Source organism: Doryrhamphus excisus, linkage group LG6, assembly GCF_037039965.1.
Source record: "Doryrhamphus excisus strain RoL-2023G ecotype Guam linkage group LG6, RoL_Dexc_Guam_v1.1, whole genome shotgun sequence".
Taxonomy (NCBI): Eukaryota; Metazoa; Chordata; class Actinopteri; order Syngnathiformes; family Syngnathidae; genus Doryrhamphus; species Doryrhamphus excisus.
This window is the reverse complement of record NC_136362.1, coordinates 17,524,174-17,548,650: the sequence shown is the minus strand read 5'-3', so window position 1 is coordinate 17,548,650 and position 24,477 is coordinate 17,524,174. Positions and strand designations below refer to the sequence as shown.

The window sequence follows — 24,477 nt, the reverse complement described above, 5'->3', positions numbered from 1 at the left end:
AAGGGGAAAGATGGCTTCATCATTAATGTCATTTATTGATATTCGATGCACTTAATCCAAACAAGTAGATGACTATTTCTTGTAGTGCAGAAAGCCCTGGGATGTTTTTTGTAGCCATTAAAAGCGTTACTGCTGTAACAAATGCGGTGCATAAAGAGAAAATAAATGTCTAACAGCCCTCATAGGCTGTGATAAAGACAGCTAATGTTATGGCCGGCATATTGTCTTTAAGTGTTTAACCTGAGTTTCACCTTGAAGGTAACATGATTATGGTTGATTGTATGGGAGTGGCAACAGCAGTTCATCACTAAATTGGACATTGAATGGCTCCCTCTGGTGGTCAAACGGGGCACATCCGCACAATCCGAGTGTGTCTTTTCTATTCATGTGTAATCAGTAAATAAAAGGATAAAACTCCAGACAAATAATGTACAAGATATGACGTCTTTAATTGCCCATTGCTTTAGTACAGAAATAGACATCATTTAACATTGCTTGTGTTAAATCAAGTCAGCGTAAGTACATTGATGTTCAACTGCTTTTCTCCAATCACTCACCAAGCATGCCATTATTACTGTATAACACTTTTCTTTTTTACACAACACAAATAAATAGCATTTATGTAGCTGTAGCAGACAAGTGTACTTATCGTTCAAATTGAAAAAAACAAACAATTGCAACGGGTGATGGGGTTGCAGATATGGAAGGTGAGACAAAAAAAAGCATGAGTTCCTCCACACGAATACAAGCCAATAGCAGATAACGGCACACAAGCACAGCTAATTGTTTTTATTTTAGGCTTTAATTGCTGTCATTAATGATGCTGAAAGGCAATGTTTTCATGTTCCTATTGTTAAGTGTTCAGCACTGGCGAGGTTTAAATGGGCCATTTTTGTGCTTTCTCCTCAAATGTACCTGATTTTTTCCTTTATTGTTAGAATACTCATACTGCTTGATAATATATCACAACACTTTTGATTTGGGAAAAAAAAGCCAACCATATCCCGTTAATGCAGGATACCATGATGTTGCCAACACGCTTTTACATTATTGTCACCTACAATCTTCCTGCAAGCCCTTGAAAGCAATGCCAAACTCCACAGATTTTAACCAAAAAATTGCAATTACACAAATATTCATATAAAGACAAACAAACACAAAAATATGCAAAAAAATATTAAAAAAAAACAAAACAGAATAAATAAAACAATTAAAAAGGTTAAACTCAACATTTGGCAGGTATGCACAACTTGGAAAGATGAGTTTGTAGTCTGTGTGGTGGTTGAATACTGAGTGTTCTTAAGTCCTAATCAACTCAGAACTGGAGAAGATGGATGACTATTTAAAGCCTGGACACGATTCATGCAAAGAAAAATTCCCATTTCAACAAAATTCCCCTCTAGTACAGATGAGGGAGTGCTTACTATCGGATCCTGGTGAAGAGGTTCAGTACTGACACAGACTCCTGAAAAAGGGACAAAAGGGATACGTTTCAAAAATACTGAATATAATATATATATACAGTGCATCCAGAAAGTATTCACAGCGCTTCACTTTTTCTACATTTTGTCATGTTTCAGCCTCATTCCAAACTGTATTAAAAATGATCTCTTACCTCAAAATTCTACACAAAATACTCTATTATGAGAATGTGAAAAAAGGTTTTTTTGACATGTTTTGAATTTATTAAAAATAGAAAACAAAAAAATCACATTTACATAAGTATTCACAGCCTTTGCCATGAAGCTCAAAATTGAGCTCAGGTGCAAAATTCTCTTGTCTGATGAGACAAAGATTGAACTCTTTGGTGTGAATGCCAGGCGCCATGTTTGGAGGAAACCAGGCCCTGCTCATCACCAGGCCAATACCATCCCTACAGTGAAGCATGGTGGTGGCAGCATCATGCTGTGGGGATGTTTTTCAGCAGCAGGAACTGGCAGACTAGTCAGGATAGAAGGAAAAATGAATGCAGCAATATATAGAGATATCCTGGATGAAAACCTGCTCCAGAGCGCTCTTGACCTCAGTAGACTGGTCATGTACCTTGACCATATAGACAGTAGACATTAGCACACAGCCAAGATCTCAAAAGATTGGCTTCAGAACCACTCCGTGAATGTCCTGGAGTGGCCGAGCCAAAGTCCAGACTTGAATCCGATCGAACATCTCTGGAGAGATCTGAAAATGGCTGTGCACAGACGTCTCCCATCCAACCTGATGGAGCTTGAGACTTATTGCAAAGAAGAATGGGCAAAACTGCCTAAAGATAGGTGTGCTAAACTTGTGGGATCATATTCAAAAAGACTTGAGGCTGTAATTGCTGCCAAAGGTGGATCAACAAAGTATTAAGCAAAGGCTGTGAATACTTATGTAAATGTGATTTTTTTGTTTTCTATTTTTAATAAATTCAAAACATGTCCAAAAAACCTTTTTTCACATTGTCATAATGGAGTATTTTGTGTAGAATTTTGAGGTAAGAGATTAATTTAATTCAGTTTGGAATGAGGCTGTAACATGACAAAATGTAGAAAAAGTGAAGCGCTGTGAATACTTTCCGGATGCACTGTATTACAGGTAGTCCTCGGGTTATGAGTTCCGTTCATAGACTGTGATGCAAGTCGACTTTTGCTGTAAATCTGCCCTAAATTATACTCAAATGAAGTTATTATACCTAAATTACTCATACTTTACACAGAAAACATTAAAAAGACATGTAAAACAGAGTAATAAAAACACTAATCAAAATGTAATGAAATACATGTGGGAAAACTTGTGGGATCATATTCAAAAAGACTTGAGGCTGTAATTGCTGCCAAAGGTGGATCAACAAAGTATTAAGCAAAGGCTGTGAATACTTATGTAAATGTGATTTTTTTGTTTTCTATTTTTAATAAATTCAAAACATGTCAAAAAAAACTTTTTTCACATTGTCATAATGGATTAGACATAAGATATAATCAAATGATATGTGTAGGCATGCCTTAAAATTGCCAGAAAGAAAAAAAAGTGAGTTACCTTAGTGGATCTCATTTTACTAAAGACGTTCCAGAAGCGGAGAGTTTCATCTCCTGCTCCTGTCACAATGGCCTCTCCATCAGGGGACATGGCCTGCAAACACACACACACACAGATTATACTCATTGCCTTGATGTAAAATCACATGACCATGCATATCATCACACTGACCAGGTAGAGAACTCTGTAAGAATGTCCTGTAAGCTTGGCCACCTGAGTGAGGGATGGATACTTCCACACCAGGATTTGGTTCTGGGAATAACCATGTGTGCTGACCTGAACAAAAAAAAAACATGTTTAGATCTTCTTCATTCTTCTTCTCCTTCTTTTCAAGGTGGTTGCGATTCACCAGTTCGTTGGTGTGCTTGGACCAGGCCAGGTTGCACACTTGAGAGCCGGTGTCAGTGCACTGCAAGGGCTGGCCAGTCAGAGTGTTCCAAAAGCGGATGCAGCGGTCCGCCGTGCCGCCTCCGGAAGCCAACAGGCCATGCTGGTGGGGGGACCAGGCGATGGCCTTCACTGCAGCTAAGTGCTCTGTGTATTGCTGCACCGGGAGGACGCTGGAGTGGTTCCACACAAGCAGCTGTACACAAAATGGGTAAATGAGTATAAGCACGTATAGAAAGTGACGTCTAGAATAGGAACAGTGAAGATTGGACATTCTCCACATACCTTGTTATCGTTCCCACCAGACGCTAACAGCTGATGGTCCGTACTCCACTTTAGACCACACACTTCCTGCCGGTGTCCTTGGAGCCGCCGCTCAGACTGCAGAGGCGGGGCTCTGATGTCCCGCTGCAGGATGACCCGATCACGACTGCCGGATGAGAGCTGGTCTGCGTTCCATGCCAAGGCACCTGGAAGCCCACGATGGACAGTAGATAAGAGACCGAGCCAACCTGCAATCAACTCTTCCTCCTTTTTGCCTTTCAACTTACCCACTCTCGCCGTGTGTCCCTCAAGTGCAGATAGCTTCTTCCCTGCGGCGGCGTCCCAAATCTGCACGTATCCTTTATGAGTTCCCACTGCCACCAGGTTGCCCTAAAATTAGAAACCAATGACTTAGACAACTGCAGCATCACACACTCTAGACATTTTCTTAGAAGCATTGCTTGTATTAGAATGATACTGAATTTTATAAAACCCACCCTCTCTGACCAGCCCACCGATGTTACAGAATCTCCTTCTACTGAAAGGTCACATAGTCGTGTCACCTAGAAAGACAGACAGACACAATATACACTTAAACTAAGAACACTTCCACACCAAAGAACATTATTTTCAGGTCTATTATGATGACAAAAGGCGATCTACTGTACTGATGGAATAGAAAACATGTCTGAAAAAGCTACTTCGTCTTATATTTGAGGTCTAGAGATTTATACAAGCAAACCAGCAGGAGTCAGAGCTTTTCTTCCTCTCATTCACACGCAGTGGCCTGGAAAGATGCAGCCACAGCACAACAGACCCACTTTGTTGCGAGCAAACAAGAAAGCATGAGTTATGATGCTAATTGAATACAATAACGATCAATATAATCTATCAGAATGGTTCATTTCCAGTTTTTTTTGTCTTGATTGTTTTCCCCCATAAACAGGTATTGAAAAAAAGGTCTTGCATTTTACAGTGCATCCGGAAAGTATTCACAGCGCTTCACTTTTTCTACATTTTGTCATGTTACAGCCTCATTCCAAACTGAATTAAATTAATCTCTTACCTCAAAATTCTACACAAAATAATCCATTATGACAATGTGAAAAAAGTTTTTTTTGACATGTTTTGAATTTATTAAAAATAGAAAACAAAAAAATCACATTTACATAAGTATTCAGGTGCATCTTTTTTCCACTGATCATCCTTGAGATCTTTCTACAGCTTAATTGGAGTCCACCTGCAGTAAATTCCGTTGATTGGACATGATTTGGAAATATAATAACTGTCTATATAAGGTCCCACAGTTGACTGTGCATGTCAGAGCACAAACACCAAGCATGAAGTCAAAAGAACTGTCTGTAGACCTGCGAGACAGGATTGTCTTGAGGCACAAATCTAGGGAAGGATACAGAAAAATGTCTGCTGCTTTGAAGGTCCCAATGTTTTTAATAAATTCAAAACATGTCAAAAAAACCTTTTTTCACATTGTCATAATGGAGTATTTTGTGTAGAATTTTGAGGTAAGAGATTAATTTAATTCAGTTTGGAATGAGGCTGTAACATGACAAAATGTAGAAAAAGTGAAGCGCTGTGAATACTTTCCGGATGCACTGTATTACAGGTAGTCCTCGGGTTATGAGTTCCGTTCATAGACTGTGATGCAAGTCGACTTTTGCTGTAAATCTGCCCTAAATTATACTCAAATTAAGTTATTATACCTAAATTACTCATACTTTACACAGAAAACATTAAAAAGACATGTAAAACAGAGTAATAAAAACACTAATCAAAATGTAATGAAATAGTAATTCAAATTTTAAAATATGTTTTTTTTATGGTTGTTTTGCACACCGGGTGGTGTTGCAAGGAGTGAGAAATAGGCTTATTGGGAGGGGGGAGTCTCAATAAAGAGACCACTACACTGCTTATGCTATTATCCCTGTCCATTTCATAGGAGCAGATCTTTTCACATGTTCCAAAATACCATCTTTATCACCCCATGATGGCCACCATGTTTCAGCAGCTCGGCTGGGCATGCAGCCAATGACGATGTCGACATGTAAACTTTCAAGCGCTGCCCCCACACAAGGCTGCCTCACTGCCTTGGGAGTCATAATGGAGGTTAAACCTAAAATAGTTGACTAAAAAGATAAAAAGTCAGGCTGTCCTTCCTCTGCGTGTATAGCAAGGCAGCCATGTATGACTTCAAAAAAACGGAATACTGTAAACCAGGGACTATTGGTATGTTAATTTTAGATTCAAGTATAATATTAATGAGTAACTCCATTTCATTACTCTGTATGTATCATTCTCTTTCCTTGATGTGACTCTTTAATAGCAGAGTACAGGTAAACATTGAGCTCAAAACACACACCTGGCTGGTACAGGCGCTCCACAGGTACACACAAGTGCCCAGTCCCACACTGAGCACGTTGAGAGAGGACCAGTCCACTAAATTGAGGTAGAAGTCATCCTGAAGCTCTGGAGCGTCAAGAACTTTAAATGGTATTTTGGAAATCTTGCGCATGGGTTTCCGTGGTGAGCGTAGCAGTTTCTGGCTGCAAAGTACACTGGTGAATATCAACAAATGACCATCTCTTATAAAAATAAAAAGTTGATATTTTACCTGTTGCTGCTGACGGGTGATAAAGAATATGGAGAGACTGCGTTGCCATCTTCTTCAAGAGACCTTTTAGTACTCAAAGAATACTACAGAATACAAGCAGATGATTTACTTAAATATGGCAAAAGAAACAAATGGGTACAAATTATAGATGATATTTTACTTTAAAAAGGCTTCTCCTTGTGGGAGTGGATGGTTGCAGACGGCGGTCCTCAGACTGGGGATCCTGGACTTTGTCTATGCCGGCTCCTAGCAGCTCATTCTTCAACAGTGCAGAGTAAGCTAGGCCGTCGGCTGAGGGAAGAGAAGTCCAAACCCATTCATTTAGTCAAAACACGCAGATCACTGAGAATTCACGCAGCTTGTTAAGCCTGACAAACTAAGCAAATGATTGAATGTGACTGTGTGGAAATGAGCAGTGATAACAGGTAAAATATACAGTAGAGGAATAAATGTCGTCAAGAAGTAGTAGCAACACATTGCATGTACAGAACAAATTTTACTGTACAATCAAGACAATACAGAATTTTCATCTGTGTCATGTCAGATGTCACGTCGCTCATCAAGGGAGACCTCGGGTCAATGCGCATCATGATAATTGTTTTTATCAGAGAGAGAAACCAGAGAGGAACACAGTAATCCCTTGTTTATCATGTTTAATTGGTTCCAGACCTGACCATAATAAGTGAATTTCCACAAAGTAGGATTACATTTCCTTATTTATAAGTTAATAATTTTGTAGTTATAGCACAGAAAACCTGTTTACGACCTTCTAAATACAGTTTGTAATATTAGAGCCCTCTAGACATGAAATAACACCCCTATAGTAACATTTATACTTGTATTACCCAATATAGCAGGCATAATAAGAATAAATTTGCCATGTAAGACATAAATAAGACTTCATAAATAAACTTGTGTGTGTTGTGAAAATTTGTTCTCTACGGTAGATTGATTTGTTGAAAGGCAAGAAGTGATGTTGAGGGTTCAGAGTTGAGTTTTAGTTTCCCGTGGGTTACTGAAATAGTAGCCTGTGTTTTTTTCAAGGGATTTTTTGTTCCTATTGTGAGATAATTCAAATCCGCAATAAAAGCCTTTTTTTTCTGGTGCTTGTGCGTCTCACCGAGCATTGCGGTAACATTACTGGCAGTGTAGACTACTACAGGCCCCTCACAGAGTCTTCAAAAGCTTCTTAATGCTTTATATGAGTTTAGTACAGTGGCGAAGGACGGCGGTGATGAAAAAAGGACATTATTGCCGAGTGAGAAAGCATATGTCTCTGTACTGGCTGTTGAGTACAAATTGCTGTACTCGCCCATCATCGGCAATCTTTATGTGAAACATGAACACATTTACAGTAGTTCCCTTTTCTGTGCATTCTAAAGAGAGACAATGCACATAATGGGGCATACCTATTTTGACTAAGGCACCTCAACAATGTTTTATGAATTTGTATACATGCTGTGATCATGCATTGCACGATCATACAGCCCATAGGAACTAACATCACTTCCGTCAGCAACAGCAGCATAGACAGAGCGTGTCTGTTTGCTATTACTAATCATGGCAGACTTTGTGAGAGCCGCCATCACCGGCAACTACTTTTGGACAAATGAGGATGCACCTTATCTTAGTTGAGCCTGAATATACGGAGGATGAGCTACAGGTTATCAGGTAATATGCCCCCTCCCCCAGGCAGACAATAAAGTTGCTGGGTGCTTGGTAGATCCATTTATGGTGAAACACTACGGCACTTGCATAACGTTATCATGTAGACTAGTGATAAATGCTTCATGGACAAAATAACAGCATAATGAAAACACTTGTCACTTACAATGTCTGCTCTCAATTGGATACCGAATGATGAATGGCTGTGATATATGACTTGTGCTGCCGGTTGAGCTTGTAAATTTAGCATAGCCCACTAAAATTTGCTTATTAGATATTTCGGCTTATTGCCACAACATTCTACATTACACATGCAAGCATGATTCATAACAGTTAACTTTTCCGAACTCACAAACAACACAGCAATAGGTGCAGGCGGTAGTGCTCAGGTCAGATATGTAAATGGTACATTGTTGGCGTTTTTGTTAAGAGCTTTATTGTAAATAGGTGAATCTTGTTAGCTCCCAAATGCTAAATTGTTTTTTCTCTTTAGAATGCACAGAAAAGGGAAGTGTGGTCAAGTGTGGTTGTGTTTCGTATCTGGCTTGTAGCTGATGGGCAAAATTTCAGAGCAGTTTTCCTTTAAAGCACAACGTTCATTATATATTTTTAATGTATATATTAAGTTGCATTAACTCTTACACCTCAATGATAAAAATGTGTTTGTGATGTCAGCGTATTGTCACATTGGCAATGTTGTACTAACTAGCCAGGACGCATACCTCTTCATCAATAGGCTGTCAATCCTGTTTCTATGGTCATCGTCCCACTTTCCTTCTTTGTCATAAGTGGTATCCTTGTGTGGTGGGGACTCACACAATTTTTAATTTGCATAATTTGACCCACAGAATTTTTATTATTTTTTTTTAATTGTACTGCAGTTCTTCAATAAAACTAACTATTCTTTAATTCTAATTTCAACCAATAGTAGGTCAATATATTGCGAGTTTTCCCTCCTAACCATCATCTTATAACCATACCTTTGTTGCTGTCTGCAGTGCCATCTTTCGTTTTTCTGTTTTGATTGTGTGATTTCTCAATTTCCTATGGCAACACAAAACAAACACATTATGCTCCACACTTTTTGACAAATATGCGGCTGAGAGCAGCCGTTTCAGTTGTATTGTGCAGCACACTCACATAAATGCGGTGGAAGTTGACGCTCCAGTTGGCACCGGCCCGTGACGGAATGAAGCGATCGCCGTGTTTGCTCGGGGAGGACAGTGGGGAGCCAGCTGGTGAGAGAGCTCGCAGCCCTCCATAAGTCTTCTACATGGAATAAGTCATCATGAACTAAAGGCATTCAATTGATGAACACAATGACCACAATGGATGACATTTCAACAGCAGATGGGGCATTTGTCTGACTGGTCAACCTCCTCACATACAGCATCACATTTTGTTACTTGTCATTATGTTTCTCCTTTGACACCATCAAATGAAGATGGCGCAGCTCAGGTGTTTATTCTGACACACCTTACTAATCAGGGACAGACCCTCTCCACCCAGATTTACTGCTTAAAATCACTCTTTGTGTGGCGCTACTATTAGCGAACACCATTAGCAGCCAATTTTATAATCAATGAAACAATATTTGCACCAGTGTGGGTGCCATGTACTTACCACTGGACTAGCGTTGTCATTGTGAATGTTGATTTGTCTTAGCAGCCTGGACTCGTAGTCCTGATCCATAATGCCTAAAAAGAGGTCTTCGATCGATCACAGTTTAATGTAAATCATCAATAAATGAGTTCTAGGGTCAGCAATCAAGGAATCCAAATAATAAATGCCTTACCATGTATAGTGCACATATGTGAGCATTGTAGTCACCTTTTGCATTACATTTAAATGCTAGCAGATTTTTTTTAATCATGTGGCAATCGCCAAAAACAATCGCAATATATAACTAAGGTGTTGTTTGAGAGTATATAGCCGGAAGGGGGTAAACAGATGTATCACATTTGACAGCAAACAGACCCCCTTGACAACTGTCCCTTGTTCATTAAGTTCACATAATTTAATTGTACAAGACATGCAGGCAACAATTCAATAGTGATTTTAATTCTTACTAAACAATACTATTGAACCCTCACAATGTTGACTAAATTCCATCTCAGCGTTATGAATATTTACAAGCCCAGCAGCATTGGCTTCAGACTACGGAACTTGCTAACCTGATTGTTTTTAAGACAACAAACGAGTCCGATTTTAAACGTTTTAAATTGAGGCACGTCAACCGTATCCACGGGCAGTAAATCTGACATGGCAAGCCTAAAAGATTTGGCAATACAAAAGAAACCTTGAACCTCATCACCCAGTGCTATGCTATGCTAATGATAGCTAGCTGGAGCTATCGCTGCTAGCTGTACAGGAACTTAACTAGCGGTATTGTTTACAGTCCACATTTGTTTTAATACTCACAGTCCTGTTGAGAAAAAAATCCCGCGATCCAACACCCAAAAATGATATTTCCTTACTGCTGTCCGTTTTTATGATAAATACTATTTTGATTCGTGTAATCGTTAAAAGGTTTTGAGAAAGATTTTGCTTTTGCCAAACGCTGAATGCTCGCTACGCTAAGCATCACGGGAAAACAGTGACGTCATTATTTTTGAATCGCGCTTTTTGCGTTGCCACGGAAACTGTCTGTTCAGTACATGGCTTACTCCTGAGGGAGGAAAATATAAATTCCAACAAACGGCTAGTAAAACTATGTTCTTACTAAACGGAAACGACAGTCAATGAAACTAAAATCTTGTCACAAATTAAAATGTGTTCAAAATTGTAACAATCATAAACTTTATTGTTTTATTACTTTCAAATAAACCTGCAGTTTCCACAAAATCTAAAATTAACTTATTCCTCTGAAATGATCTTTCACATACTTTTCAAGGAGTATCATCTGAAGACGTTAAAAGCAATACAAGTTTAAGAAAGTGAAACAAAGGAAAACAGCAACAATGACCCTCAGTATGAATAAGATTGTTGTATATGGAAATCACAATTTAACCACATTACAGCATATATACAGTTCTTTACATATGATATGGTTTCACACGAAACTGGAGTGGAGAGACTTGCATCTAAGCATTGTCCAACAACTTAACCAAAGACATATGAATAAAAGTGCAATAGAAACATACATGTTCCAAGTAAATAAACCATCAACACCAAGTAAAGTACTATGTGCAAAAGTATTTCTTTTGACAATCCAAGTAGTTAAGACAAGAAGGCAATAAACACATACTTGTAACCAAAGGTATTTTTCTCACAAACAAAAAACAAATTAAACACATGGTTCAACTCAGCAGTTTCTAAATCCCATTACTGAGCCAAAAGTGACTCACAAAAATCACATTATCTAAAATGACAGTATATTAACTAAACAGCCTAAAAACCAAAGACAACTATTCCATTATCCCCAAATCAGCGGTTTAAGATTCACACGTTCCTAAAGCTCCTTGATGTGTACAAAAATCAACTAAAAACAAATGTGTGTACAAACTATGGAGTTTGAATGCCACTGTTTGTCAGGTTGGAGTGCTGGTACTGTCTGGAATGGCAAGATGAACTACAAAAGGAAAAGAAAGAAGATTGCAGACACAGTGCTGGTCTACATAGAGGAGGCGTCTCTCGGCGTATGTTGCAGGCCATTTGTGACTTGAAAGCGAGCTTCGTCTGAAATGCCGTACTGTTCCAATGGATCCTTTGGACAAAGTCAAGTAAAAGGGAAAATCTGCAATAATAACTTCCACACTTAGACACTACACTATATACAGTGCATCCGGAAAGTATTCACAGCGCTTCACTTTTTCTACATTTTGTCATGTTACAGCCTCATTCCAAACTGAATTAAATTAATCTCTTACCTCAAAATTCTACACAAAATACTCCATTATGACAATGTGAAAAAAGGTTTTTTTTGACATGTTTTGAATTTATTAAAAATAGAAAACAAAAAAATCACATTTACATAAGTATTCACAGCCTTTGCCATGAAGCTCAAAATTGAAGCTCAGGTGCATCTTTTTTCCACTGATCATCCTTGAGATCTTTCTACAGCTTAATTGGAGTCCACCTGCAGTAAATTCAGTTGATTGGACATGATTTGGAAATATAATAACTGTCTATGTAAGGTCCCACAGTTGACTGTGCATGTCAGAGCACAAACACCAAGCATGAAGTCAAAAGAACTGTCTGTAGACCTGCGAGACAGGATTGTCTTGAGGCACAAATCTGGGGAAGGATATAGAAAAATGTCTGCTGCTTTGAAGGTCCCAATGAGCACAGTGGCCTCCATTATTCGACTAGTCAGGATAGAAGGAAAAATGAATGCAGCAATATATAGAGATATCCTGGATGAAAACCTGCTCCAGAGCGTTCTTGACCTCAGTAGACTGGTCATGTACCTTGACCATATAGACAGTAGACATTAGCACACAGCCAAGATCTCAAAAGATTGGCTTCAGAACCACTCCGTGAATGTCCTGGAGTGGCCCAGCCAGAGTCCAGACTTAAATCCGATTTAACATCTCTGGAGAGATCGGAAAATGGCTGTGCACAGACGTCTCCCATCCAACCTGATGGAGCTTGAGACTTATTGCAAAGAAGAATGGGCAAAACTGCCTAAAGATAGGTGTGCTAAACTTGTGGGATCATATTCAAAAAGACTTGAGGCTGTAATTGCTGCCAAAGGTGGATCAACAAAGTATTAAGCAAAGGCTGTGAATACTTATGTAAATGTGATTTTTTTGTTTTCTATTTTTAATAAATTCAAAACATGTCAAAAAAAACTTTTTTCACATTGTCATAATGGAGTATTTTGTGTAGAATTTTGAGGTAAGAGATTAATTTAATACAGTTTGGAATGAGGCTGTAACATGACAAAATGTAGAAAAAGTGAAGCGCTGTGAATACTTTCCGGATGCACTGTACATAGGCTCTCCCGAAAAAAACTATATACACCCTTAACTCACTTTGCAGATTAAACCCAATCACATTTTGAAAATTGAACGAATGATAATAAACACCTACTTTACCATTATTTCAAGTGTGCATGTTTTTTTTTGGGACACCCTGTATATGAACATATGTATTTATTTACCTTGCCAGTCAGCCTGTGGATCTCAGTTCTGTAGAAAATGAGGTTCCTCCTCATGAACTCATAACTTCCAGAAATAAGAGACACAAAAATACGGTCAGAAAAAATTTGACTTTATGAGATTTCTATAAGATGACAATTAAATGTACTCCTTTGTATACATACAAAAATCACTTTTTTGAGAAAAGACGCATTCAAACTGTCACGTTAGAGGTTCCTGTTTTCATGATGTCATCAGCCCAGGCCATGTACATACTGACAACTTCAGAGGATGGAGTTGTAAAAGAGGCTTTACTGCATATCTTAAAATAAAGTCCAGGTATCAAAATACCCACAGGTGTCAACAAAAGTCACCAGACCTTTTCTATAAATTAAACACTCAACATTTTTGTGTCAGTTGCACCATGATGGAATATTACCTGGCCTTGACAATGGAGTCAATCCACTTGCTGCACTGCTCCTCGGAATCACACTCAAAGAGATATTTCCTTTCCGCCTCTTCTAGAAATACTACAGACACACAAAAGCTCATGCAAAGTCACTGACATCACTTATGCTGATTGGGAAACTAACAAATACAGAAATTGCAACTCACCAATGGAAAAGTTCAGGCTGTCCTCCTTCTCCACCCTACACTGCTCCAACAGCAGTGCTCCAACAGGCTAACGAGACAAAATATAATTCAGTAAAGTCTCGTTATATCCATATTGTCGGGAGTCGGAAAAAATATCGATCTAACCGGACTGTCGATATATCCGATCCTGCGCCGAATTGCATTAAAAGTGGGCAATAATGCACTCGACATTGTTCTATGATATAGAACAATGTCGAGCAGCTTAAATCAATCTTTGCTTAAGGATTTCAATACCAAAAAAGAACACGGCGAACGGCTGCTTCCAGTCAACTTTATTTTTCACACTTCCACCACCAGAGCACAGCACACACACCGATTCCCGCACTTCCTGGTTCGCAGGCCAAACAAATGCCTGCAACAGAAGAACCAACTGCGTTCGTGGTTTCTCTCGTGTGTATAGAATCTATACACACGAGAGAAACTACGAACGCCAGCATGTACATATGAAAAACAGTGATTATACAGAAACAAGCGATAAAAAGATATCTGAATACAACACAATTAAATACATGTATTTGTACGCTTGTGTCTTCGTTGGAATAGGTGTGTATGCTATGTCAGTTGGTTCTTCTGTTGCAGGCATGTGTTTGGCCAGCTATGTGGAGCGGGTTGAGCATGACCTGTGAACCAGGAAGTGCGGGAATTGGTGTGTGTGCTGCGCTCTGGTGGTGGAAGTGTGAAAAATAAAGTTGACTGGAAGCAGCCGTTCGTCGTGTTCTTTTTTGGTATTGAAATCCTTAAGCAAAGATTGATTTAAGCTGCTTTTGTATCGATATAAGCAGACCAAATTGGCTGGCGGGAGATGAAAAGGGCATCGTAGTAACCGGATTATCATAATAACCGGGTATCGTACTAATGGAACTAATTATATCATAAAAGACTAGAAATTTGCCGGGAAATGAAAATAGTATCGTAATAAGCAGTAATTCGTTATAACCGATATCGATATAGCGAGACTTTACTGTAGTATAATAAAAATAATAATAATAGTAGGTGCAAATCATTTGAAAATCAAAAGGATGACTTAAACTCACTTCATCCTCATCAGTCCTAAAATAGAAGAGGAAGTTCACAACGAGTTTCACCAGCCGCCTCTTCACAACTGCAACACACACAAAAACATACAGGAATTCATATGTCTTTGGTTAAGTTGTTGGACAATGCTTAGATGCAAGTCTCTCCACTCCAGTTTCGTGTGAAACCATATCATATGTAAAGAACTGTATATATGCTGTAATGTGGTTAAAACGCACACAGGAAGCAGTGTTGGGGCTAATGTTAGCATTAGCTGTCACCATTGCATCACACGAAACGGTGAAATAATATTATCTGAACAGATTACCGTCTCCTTTCTTGGGTCCTCGCATCCCCAGCTCAGCTACCATTTCTGACGGCTGGCGGCTTAAATGTACCATCTCCTTCTCGTTGAAACGCATCACTAACAATTGGTTACAACCACACGCTCGCTACAGCCCAGCCATTTGCCCCAGCTAGAAACACAACAATGCCATTCGATGAACGCCCACAAAAACTTGTTGCTAAGCGAGTATCTCCATTGTTATCTGTTGTTTGTTGGTTGTGATGGAGTGTTGTTGGTCATTTATGAGGTAAAAAATGCGAAAGTCTCCCTGAAGGTATACATAAGGTTGTATCAGGAGCAGTGCCACGCCTCTAGAGTCATTGTACGGAATCTGGAAAGGGTCAATTTAGCCAAACTCTTCTTTTAAGAAAACCATGGCTCTTCAAAATAATTTGTCAATATACGATGTTTTTAAAAAAAAAAAAACAATGTGATTTTTGTGTACTTTCAGTTGTAATATAACTGCGCGGTTTGACAAAATTTATATTTTGCCTCCGGCAGCCTCCCGACCATGAGACGGCGCAATAAGACATTACAGTCAGCATAAAGAGACGGTTCACGAAGAAGATTAACAAACAGAGCATGCGCATTGACGACAGTCATCGCTAGCGTGAGCCATCTGTCGCATTATTGATGTTACGGCGAAATACAACAATACACCGTAAACGTAAGTCTTAATAACAGCGTTTAGTTATAAATTCCCATGCTAGTACTCTATCTGTCCATATGTCTACCGTTTTGTTGTAATTTTGCTTGTTCGAAGCTGTTCATTACTAGCTAGCCGCGCTGTTAGCTTAGCATTAGCTTTGTCATACTTAATTCAGTAGTTACTGTAATGCAACAACCTGCATTCTGTTATAGCATACATTTTGTTGACTCATAATAAATAATTCTGCCTCGTGCCTGGTTCGTTCACATCTAATAAATATGTATCAATGGCCACTTGTATTACATATATGTATCTATAGTAATCTATTTTTCCCCAACTAGGTAATCAAACCTAGGAGATCAAGAAAGAATCAGTGTCGTCCAGTGTTGCCTGGGCTTTCCCCGTGCAAGCATCTTCAAGCGTGTTTGAGTCCATCACCGTGCAAAAATGGATTTCCAACACAGAGCTGGAGGGAAAACTGGAAGCGGCGGGGTGGCGTCCGCCTCGGAGAGCAATCGGGACAGACGAGAGCGGCTTCGCCAGCTGGCTCTGGAAACCATCGACATCAATAAAGATCCCTACTTCATGAAGAATCATTTAGGCTCATACGAGTGTAAACTTTGCCTGACGCTTCATAACAACGAGGTTAGAATATTGGACAATATTATGTGTATGTGTGCTTTATAATCTTGTACAGTAATAACTGTATGTACTCTTTATTGTAGGGAAGCTACTTGGCTCATACACAAGGAAAGAAACATCAGACCAATCTGTAAGTTCCATATCTTTGCCTTATTATTCAAGTAATTCACACACTTGTGTGGACACTTCAACATCTCTTTCACGCTTGCAGACACACAGTTAAAATGGTTTTGCTTTCAGAGCGCGGAGAGCTGCAAAAGAGGCCAAAGAAGCTCCAGCTCAGCCGGCCCCAGCAAAAGTGAAAGTTGAGGTCAAGAAGTTTGTCAAAATTGGTCGACCAGGATATAAAGGTATGGCCCAATGATTAGTGCATCTATTGAATTGGGGAAATAATCACATAATGGGTCAATTAAAATGGAACTTAATGTTAAACGCAGAATCTTGCGGAAAGCAACATAATGTGAATGAAATGTCATCTTGAGGTGAAGGATCGTTCTTGTGGGGAAGTATTTCCCCCGGCGGGCGGCTCAATAGTGCAGGAATCTCAACCCAATTCCTCCCCATGCAGAACTAAATGTTGAAACTTTGGCCTAAAACACCAGCAAAAGTTGGCGAAAAAAACAGGAAACTCCTCTATTATAGATTAGTTTAGCAGAGCATGCTCGTGCGATGAGTATGAATTGATGGCGGTGATTGAGGTATGATTAAATCCAGGTGAGTACAGTTCCAGTGATGTTGAGGGTGGACGAAAGTGCAGTGGCTGATGGTGTCAAAGGCTTTAGTGAGGTTTAAGAGGATAAGTATGATGTAGTGGTCCGAGGCTGAAGTGAGAAGAATGTCATTTGTGATTTAGAGAAGGGCAGTTTCTACACTGTGGTATGTGTGCCTTTTACGTTAGATGAGTCAGATGGGATAGGCTCCAGCATACCCCTGTGACCCTAATGAGGATAAGCGGGGTAGAAAATGGATGGATGGCGATGTCATACTGAGTGATGGAGGTGAACTGGGTAGGACCTGTGTTATAGGAGAGGGAGAGTGTAGGGAGTGGGAGGAGGGGTGTGGGAGGATTGGCCAGAGTGCTATAGATATGTATTTGTCTGGGGGTCATTGGAACCAATATGGATGAGGTGTGAATACTAGGAGGACCGGGTGGAATTTAAGGCAGTTTTGCTCTGGTGTAATTTTGGAGGTGGGTTGTTGGACAGTTCTTTTGTGTAGGTATTCCTGTTGTCGTTTTGTCAGTTTGGTCAATATACATGTTTTGGATGTAGCAAAATGCGTTTGGAATCTGTATGCAATATATTTTTTAAATCATCATAGTCATCATCATCAAATCACTCTCGTCTGTGTGTCATGCCCCTTGTAGTGACAGCACCCTCTTGGCTACTTCTTTCAGGAGACTCACCCATACACAAGTTTATTAACCAAAGATTTGCTGAAATTGAATTCAAATTAGAATTGTTCACGTTGAACTCATAACCATACACCAGGGGTCGCCAACCAGTCAAATTTGATCCACTGGACTTGTCTGGTCATAGTTGTTGCAAACTCCATAATTTATATGTTTATATTTAGTGCAGGCACTGTTCAAGGTGGACTTCATGTTTTTTACACCAGGCACCTTGCAGGACAGCTCAGGGTCCTAAAAAAATACTCCAAAGTTGTCAGGTCATAATATGGCAGGCCACATATTCAAAGCGAAACTGTCATGGTAAGCGGAGGTGGTAACAACTGTGGTACTTTACATTGTGTATATTATATCTTATATTGCGGTGGATGTCTTTTTTTTTTCCTTAGTAACCAAGCAGAGAGATCCAGAGACCGGGCAGCAATCTTTACTATTCCAGGTTGGTTGAAATTATATTTGCTGCGAAAAAACAGATTGTTTTGTTTGTAGGTCTGTTTAGGATGTTTCCCTCTACCCTTCAGATTGACTACCCAGAAGTTGCAGAAGGTATTGGGCCCAGGCACCGCTTCATGTCTGCATACGAACAGCGCATCGAGCCCCCGGACCGCCGCTGGCAGTACCTGCTACTGGCTGCTGAACCATATGAGACCATTGCCTTCAAGGTGACTGTTAAATGCTTGAGTGCATTGTTATTTACATACCATTATGTTAACATTTTGGGTCTTTTAGGTCCCCAGTAGAGAAATAGACAAAGCAGAGAGCCGCTTTTGGACACACTGGAACAGAGAAACAAAACAGGTACCAGCGACAAGACTTTATAACAAAGTGTGAGTCTGTGTGCTAAATGTAGTACTTTTCCTCGTAGTTCTTCCTTCAGTTCCACTTCAAAATGGAGAAAGCGCTCCTACCACCCACTGGTCCTCCACCTCCTGCGGGTTTGAAGCGCCCCATGCCGCTCATGAGTGGACCTCGCCCACAGAATGACTCCATGCCCCCGCCGCCACCAGGTGGTATGGTGCCGCCTCTGCCCCCTGGAGCTCCCGGTACCCCGCAAATGCCCCCTCAGATGCCCATGCCACCAATGCCAATGAGACCGCCACCCCCTGAGGGCTTAATGGCTAACAATTAATAACTTACCAGCTGGTTAGTGTTTCTTGTATTATGTTTGACTACACAAACATTTCTTGTTTTTATGGCGAAATATCATCACACATTTGTAAAAAGATACCCATGATTGAGCAAGACATTTGTTTTACAGATTTTGTAATTAAATACTGTTGAGAAAAATGTTTTGACTTGTGTATTTTCAAAAATATGTGTGGTAGTGATTATGGGAGTGGGGAAACTGCACTGCTACTGCAGTGTTTTTACCATTTTGTGTGGCCCTCAAAGGTGAGAATAAAAGCTAAACATGATACCTGATTGGGATAGCAGTTGCCAATTAACATCGTGAGCTAAATTCATATAGTTACTCTTATATTGTAAATGGTAGAAAATGTGTTTTATTGCTGAAAGTGGAATTTTGACTCCATGATTAAGTATTTTTATGTGCAAATGAATTGTTAGTTTACCGTGATTAATAGAGTGTAAGGTAAGCTTCTGTATAGCACGAAAACAACATAAGGGGCACATCTGACAGCTTTTAATAAAATTTCAAATCTAGCTGTATTGACAGCCAAGCCACATTCACCAGTGCTTGAAGTTGTGGTAAAAACTGCAACAATTGGTTAACACCAAGGAAGATAAATCATCCCTTTTGAGTCTTTTTCTTTTCCTGTGTTTTTGTGTTGGGTACCACCTCCTCATTTTCCTCATGCTTCTGAAATGCATCCTTCTCTTTCTTCACTTTAGCCTCTTGACCTTTGACTTTCTTGGCTCTTCTGCTCTTTAATGTCCCGTCTCGTTGCTTCATCAGTTTTTTGTCTGGTACTGGTTTATTTCGGACACCTCCCTTTCTCATGTGTCGTTTTCCATTGTCATCATCATCAAGGTCTGGCAGCCACCAAAACAAAACTTCCCACAGAGTTGTTTCTGGCTAAAAACGTAAAAACAAAGTAGGTGTTTTAATGACTAACCCCGAAAACAATCCTTTTTCTCCCTACCTGTAGTGGTTTCCCTCGGTGTTGTAACAAGGATGGATGTCTCACAGTCAGTTCCACCTCTTCCTCTTCTGCTGTGACTTCCTGACCACGCAGAGCCTCTGTTACATGAAAGACCACACAGACATGTTCATCTGAGTACACCCCTCACATTTCACAAGTACTTTAGTATATCTTGTCAAGGGACAGTTCTAAGAAATAAATCTTGGCAATAATATATAAGACTAGTCAGGGTACACCTCATGTTTCCACAGCTCCTCAGTGCTGAGAGCACTCATGCAGCCTCTCACCATGACACCACCACCACCACGCATGAATGAAGGCAAGACGCGGTTATCTTGCTACTCACTTGCGTTGCCAGATATTTAGACACTGACTACTGTAAAATATATCTAAGTTAACTTTCTGTAGTCTTGTCCCTCATCCTGTGTGCTCACCATGAAGTCTCTGCATCCCCGAGGTGAGCACCAGGATAGTAATGGCCACAAACAGACAACGGTTGAGTGTGACGTTCTCCCAGGGTGTTTCAATCTGAGCCAGATTCTGGATGGACATACTTTTATATAAGGGAACTGAAAGGAGAAAAAGAGTATTATGTGTTTTGATTTGGTTGAATAAAGTTAATTTAAGGAATTCACTCACGTTTCCTGGGCACACTTGCCTCCCTTGGTAAGGTCTTTGGTTCTACTTTTGGTTGCTGAGGAAATCCGGATGTTTCCTTTATCAGACATAACATACAGGAAAAAGTAAGAATGTAATAATAAAAATAATACATGGTTGTTTATGTACAAACCTCTTTAACTTTCCTGTTGGTGTACATTTCTGGAATGACAGATTAATGGAGAAGATTTTAAAGAGGGTAAGTCTTTTCAGGACATTTATGTAAACTTATGAAAGGTTGAAATGTTCAGAATATGACTGTAGTCTAGCTTTTCCATTTTAAGGGTTTTGACAAAAATATGGCTTTTAACAGTAAAGCATTGTGTCATTATAAATACAATAAATACAAGCACCAATTTAATACTTGGAAAAAATCCTTTGCAGTCAATGAAGCCCGTGGACATCATGATGGTTGTATTTAAAGTACAGCACAGTGGAGGGGGTGCCATCATGATCTGGAGTGCTTTTTCCTTCAATGGAACAATGGCGCTTCCGGTTGTGCAGGGGCGTCTAACGGTAGTTGTCTATGTGGAAATGTTGCAGGCGTCATCACTTATGATTGAATGCCTTCATCTGTGTAGTAATGATTGGCTGTTTCAACAGGGCAAGGATCTTCTTCCAGAGGAATAACGTCAATCTTTAGGAAGTGACATTTCACACAAGATATGTATGAAAAGAATGTAAATAAAGGACATCACAAAAAACAAAAATAAAGAAAAAGTGGAGTTTTGAAATGTTTTGACTCAACCCACATTGGGTTAAAAATTTGGCAGAGGGGCCATCTATACATAGGTGGTGTCAAGCAGTACGACATACAAACACAACACATCTACAGCAAGTTAAAGCAGCACATAAATCAACAACTGACTTAAAACTGTTATTTTCAAATGCCTGCAAGGCATGCTGGGTAGGCCAGGTCTTCCTGATCTCCTGAATGTGTAACTAACGTAATCGTGCGGCTTCGCCGACAACCTAATCAACATGTTTTGCAATCATGCAAAAATGCGACAGAAACGGCAAAATATTGGGAGAAAGTACCACAAGCTATCCGGCATTTTTTAGGCATGGGTATTGCATATTGCATATTGTTTGTATGCCCACATAGTGCAGGAGGTAGTTTACTCTGTGCGTCGTGACTTTTTGTTTGGATTACATTTTTCTACAAGCTACAGATCTGACTATTTTGTTACAGTTTTCATAATAAATGTTCATAAAAGTAATAAGGAAATGCTCGGTGGGCCGTATTAAGACGCTTGGTGCAACTGATGCAGTTTTTATGTCTTCTTTGAGAATGAGTAAAGTATCTTCTAACTTCACACATGATGATGGTTTGAACGCCAGGTTTTGCCTTTCATTTCTTTCCCCAGTTTGAACTCCAAACTGTACTACTTGTTCCTCTGAATTTAAATATAGTAATACACTTAACTAATTTCATATGGCCTACTTTTTATTACATTTAGTTCAGGTTAACGACCAGTCCAGGGTGTACTTTGCTTCTCACCCAAAGTCATCTTATACAGGCTCCAAGCATACTCCTGCGGCCCTAATGAGGATTAAGCATAAATAATCTTAGCAAATGTAATGGTAATGGTAATGGTTTTATTTCATTTGAACATGCATCAGATTACAATTGAGTGCATCCCATAATCAGTTCACAGTTCCACATGTCCAAAAGGAGTAGGAAGAAGCAAAGCTTATTAAATCCTACCCCTCCATCTGGTACTTTTACAATCAGTAACTGTTACATTTGTTCACTTCCTGCTTTCCATAATACGGTTTAAGGTTTTTTTTTCTTTAATAATGTACCTCGTACCAAAGTAGGAGGTGATATGACCATCCAATGACATAATGGGTACCATAGTAAGTGTCAATGTAGTGATATATATATATAGCACATCATGACTGGTTCAAGACTCTTCATCCTTGTATTTAGCAAACATCAACTGCTTGTATTGTTTCTTGAATTGGCTCATCGTTGTGCATTGTTTGAGGTCCTTACTCAATCCATTCCATAGTTTGATTCCACATACTGAAATGCTATGGCTTTTTAACGTAGTCCTAGCATATAAGTGTTTCAAATGTACTTCTTCCCTGAGATCATATTTCTCCTCACTTGTAGAGAAGTATTGGATGACATTTTTAGGTAATTGGCTATTTTTAGCCTTATGCATTATTTTAGCTGTTTGAAGATTAACTATATCAGCAAGTTTAAGTATTTGTGATTTTAGAAATAAGGAGTTAGTATGTTCTCTGTAGGCGGCATTATGAATTATCCTTATTGACCTTTTTTGCAGTACATTTAGCGAGTGAATATTGCTTTTATAGTTATTACGCCATATTTCCACACAATAAGTAAGATATGGTAGAACCAGAGAGCAATAAAGAGTGTGGAGTGATTTCTGATTGAGAACAAATTTTGCTTTGTTTAAATATTTCTGTCCACCTTATGTTGTATATTTATAATATGAGGTTTCCAGCTCATATTTTCATCTATTGTGATCCCCAGAAATTTATTTTCACCCTTTCAATGTCCACACCGTCTATTTGTATTTGCTGGTGCGTGTCCTTTCTGCTGTTACCAAACAGCATGATTTTAGTCTTGTTGTGCAAAAGCGGTGCAGAACAGAACATTACTGCTAAAAGTACGTTACACTCTGTCACACAAATGTGAGGTGAAATGAAGGCTATTATTGATGTCTGAGTGGTGAAAAGATTCATGCGGCAACCATTTCTGCATCACTGTGTTGTACCGGACGATTGGGATCATATTACTCCAGAGCTGTGACTCCCAGGTATTAATAGTTTTGCAATGGTGTGTATACAATAGACAGATTTATACTGTGTGTGTGTGTGTGTGTGTGTGCCACCACCTGGTCTTCGGAGCTGTCGAACAGGCTTCTGTGGAGGAGGATCTTCTCTTGGTGGTCCAAGCTCTTCTTCAAAAGTCTCATAGCTTTCCTCCATGTCTTCCCTGCAGTGCAATGACATAGACGGATTTGTTGATATTTCCTGAAGGATCTTCCCAAAATCTTACATTGAAAATCCTACAAGCACGTTGTGACATTTACATTAAACCGCTGTGAGGCCGTCATGACATTTCATGACATTGACTTAATGTCCTGGCACCACTATAAATAGATGTGTGGAAAAAAACCACACCAATAAGACCAATGGATGCCTACAACAGCACAAATCAACACAATAGAGCAGTACTATCACAATACTGTGCGTCTTCCATGATGATGTCTAAAATTTGACCTTTCAGTGAAACAAGTACCTACCTGATTCGACATGTAGGGGCTGTGTTCGAGGGACCTTTGTCACAGAGCCGTTGTCCCCTCCTCGGCAGCGGTGGCGCTCACAATGTGAACAGCTCTCTGACAGCCAAGCACAGGTGCAGCACTAGAATAAAAAAAAAGTGTCAAGTCAGAGGCGTTGACTGGCGCTGTGTTGTGACGTCACCACGTGCTATGCAGCCGTCAAATCACAACACGGGATTGTTGGCTGACAAGGTGAGAGAAGTCACAGTACATTTGCAAGCTAAAACAAGCCTGCTGTTCCCTAAATGGCCAGCAGAGTACGCCAATGTACTTGGAGGACCATGTTAAAGCAGTCTATGATGTGGCATTTTAGGTCCTAAATAAAATTAAAAAAAATTCAGTTAATTTTCGTTTATTGTGTGATTAATTAATTAATTTATTTCTGTCCATGAGACATCAAAGAAATCTTTTCATGTTTTAATCTTGTGACACTCTTAATTGAAATGTAATATTGATTAAAAGTACAGTTGAAATATAAATAGAACAAAATAATGTAAATGCAAATAGACAAATAGACACATGCATAACATAAAGTGGATATTGCTGTGAAACACTCCAGCTATTATAAGTTAAAAATAAAGTTTCTTCATTGTAGCAGACTCCTGGCAAAACAGGTGATATTGATTTATTCCAAATATTTTTTT

General features: G+C 39.4%; 4 protein-coding genes across 8 annotated transcripts; 1 reads left to right on the top strand and 3 right to left on the bottom strand.

The window, feature by feature from the left end:
* Positions 1 to 430: 430 nt before the first annotated feature.
* Positions 431 to 10,579, bottom strand: fzr1a (fizzy/cell division cycle 20 related 1a). Of its 2 annotated transcripts, none has more exons than XM_058068408.2 (14): positions 10,382 to 10,579; positions 9,584 to 9,669; positions 9,101 to 9,229; positions 8,941 to 9,004; positions 6,456 to 6,586; positions 6,296 to 6,378; positions 6,044 to 6,227; positions 4,164 to 4,229; positions 3,954 to 4,056; positions 3,688 to 3,872; positions 3,365 to 3,598; positions 3,187 to 3,291; positions 3,016 to 3,108; positions 431 to 1,465 (listed from the first exon to the last, which is right to left on the bottom strand). In XM_058068408.2, the coding sequence occupies exons 2-14, from the start codon at positions 9,650 to 9,652 to the stop codon at positions 1,424 to 1,426; spliced, it is 1,488 nt and encodes a 495-aa protein (XP_057924391.1). In that variant the 5' UTR covers positions 9,653 to 9,669; positions 10,382 to 10,579; the 3' UTR covers positions 431 to 1,423. The 2 variants fall into 2 exon arrangements, with proteins under 2 accessions (XP_057924391.1, XP_057924390.1); XM_058068407.2 differs by having other exon boundaries at positions 9,584 to 9,657; positions 10,382 to 10,578.
* Positions 10,580 to 10,767: 188 nt separating this feature from the next.
* Positions 10,768 to 15,393, bottom strand: plekhj1 (pleckstrin homology domain containing, family J member 1). The gene is made up of 6 exons (XM_058068410.2): positions 15,038 to 15,393; positions 14,730 to 14,797; positions 13,657 to 13,723; positions 13,481 to 13,571; positions 13,065 to 13,128; positions 10,768 to 11,666 (listed from the first exon to the last, which is right to left on the bottom strand). Exons 1-6 carry the CDS (start codon positions 15,129 to 15,131, stop codon positions 11,574 to 11,576), a joined length of 477 nt encoding a protein of 158 aa, XP_057924393.2. The 5' UTR covers positions 15,132 to 15,393; the 3' UTR covers positions 10,768 to 11,573.
* A 230-nt stretch (positions 15,394 to 15,623) lies between these two features.
* On the top strand, positions 15,624 to 19,298 carry sf3a2 (splicing factor 3a, subunit 2). Its single transcript, XM_058068409.2, has 8 exons — positions 15,624 to 15,722; positions 16,046 to 16,349; positions 16,430 to 16,476; positions 16,587 to 16,696; positions 18,144 to 18,193; positions 18,276 to 18,416; positions 18,484 to 18,552; positions 18,620 to 19,298. Exons 2-8 carry the CDS (start codon positions 16,152 to 16,154, stop codon positions 18,881 to 18,883), a joined length of 879 nt encoding a protein of 292 aa, XP_057924392.1. The 5' UTR covers positions 15,624 to 15,722; positions 16,046 to 16,151; the 3' UTR covers positions 18,884 to 19,298.
* A 65-nt stretch (positions 19,299 to 19,363) lies between these two features.
* On the bottom strand, positions 19,364 to 23,915 carry LOC131125092 (uncharacterized). Of its 4 annotated transcripts, none has more exons than XM_058066263.2 (7): positions 23,795 to 23,915; positions 23,384 to 23,484; positions 20,647 to 20,675; positions 20,496 to 20,571; positions 20,291 to 20,425; positions 19,857 to 19,954; positions 19,364 to 19,789 (listed from the first exon to the last, which is right to left on the bottom strand). In XM_058066263.2, exons 2-7 carry the CDS (start codon positions 23,475 to 23,477, stop codon positions 19,502 to 19,504), a joined length of 720 nt encoding a protein of 239 aa, XP_057922246.2. In that variant the 5' UTR covers positions 23,478 to 23,484; positions 23,795 to 23,915; the 3' UTR covers positions 19,364 to 19,501. The 4 variants fall into 4 exon arrangements, with proteins under 4 accessions (XP_057922246.2, XP_078647690.1, XP_078647689.1 ...); XM_078791564.1 differs by lacking the exon at positions 23,795 to 23,915 and adding an exon at positions 20,867 to 21,150; XM_078791563.1 differs by lacking the exon at positions 23,795 to 23,915 and adding an exon at positions 20,878 to 21,150.
* Positions 23,916 to 24,477: the final 562 nt, after the last annotated feature.

What these genes read in the sequence shown, in the direction of transcription:
- plekhj1 (XM_058068410.2), bottom strand. Translation starts at nt 15,131, where the DNA reads ATGCGTTTCAACGAGAAGGAGATGGTACATTTAAGCCGCCAGCCGTCA. An exon ending in AGGACCCAAGAAAGGAGACG is followed by an intron (nt 14,798 to 15,037) that starts GTAATCTGTTCA and finishes TGTGTGTTGCAG; the next exon opens with TTGTGAAGAGGCGGCTGGTG. An exon ending in CAGCCTGAACTTTTCCATTG is followed by an intron (nt 13,572 to 13,656) that starts GTGAGTTGCAAT and finishes GTGTGTCTGTAG; the next exon opens with TATTTCTAGAAGAGGCGGAA.
- fzr1a (XM_058068408.2), bottom strand. Translation starts at nt 9,652, where the DNA reads ATGGATCAGGACTACGAGTCCAGGCTGCTAAGACAAATCAACATTCAC. An exon ending in GGGACACACGGCGAGAGTGG is followed by an intron (nt 3,873 to 3,953) that starts GTAAGTTGAAAG and finishes GTGGGCTTCCAG; the next exon opens with GTGCCTTGGCATGGAACGCA. An exon ending in CTGGTGGGAACGATAACAAG is followed by an intron (nt 3,599 to 3,687) that starts GTATGTGGAGAA and finishes TTTTGTGTACAG; the next exon opens with CTGCTTGTGTGGAACCACTC.
- LOC131125092 (XM_058066263.2), bottom strand. Translation starts at nt 23,477, where the DNA reads ATGGAGGAAAGCTATGAGACTTTTGAAGAAGAGCTTGGACCACCAAGA. An exon ending in TCGACAGCTCCGAAGACCAG is followed by an intron (nt 20,676 to 23,383) that starts GTGGTGGCACAC and finishes CTGTCATTCCAG; the next exon opens with AAATGTACACCAACAGGAAA. An exon ending in GGGGATGCAGAGACTTCATG is followed by an intron (nt 19,955 to 20,290) that starts GTGAGCACACAG and finishes TTCATGTAACAG; the next exon opens with AGGCTCTGCGTGGTCAGGAA.
- sf3a2 (XM_058068409.2), top strand. Translation starts at nt 16,152, where the DNA reads ATGGATTTCCAACACAGAGCTGGAGGGAAAACTGGAAGCGGCGGGGTG. An exon ending in TGACGCTTCATAACAACGAG is followed by an intron (nt 16,350 to 16,429) that starts GTTAGAATATTG and finishes TCTTTATTGTAG; the next exon opens with GGAAGCTACTTGGCTCATAC. An exon ending in TGGTCGACCAGGATATAAAG is followed by an intron (nt 16,697 to 18,143) that starts GTATGGCCCAAT and finishes TTTTTTCCTTAG; the next exon opens with TAACCAAGCAGAGAGATCCA.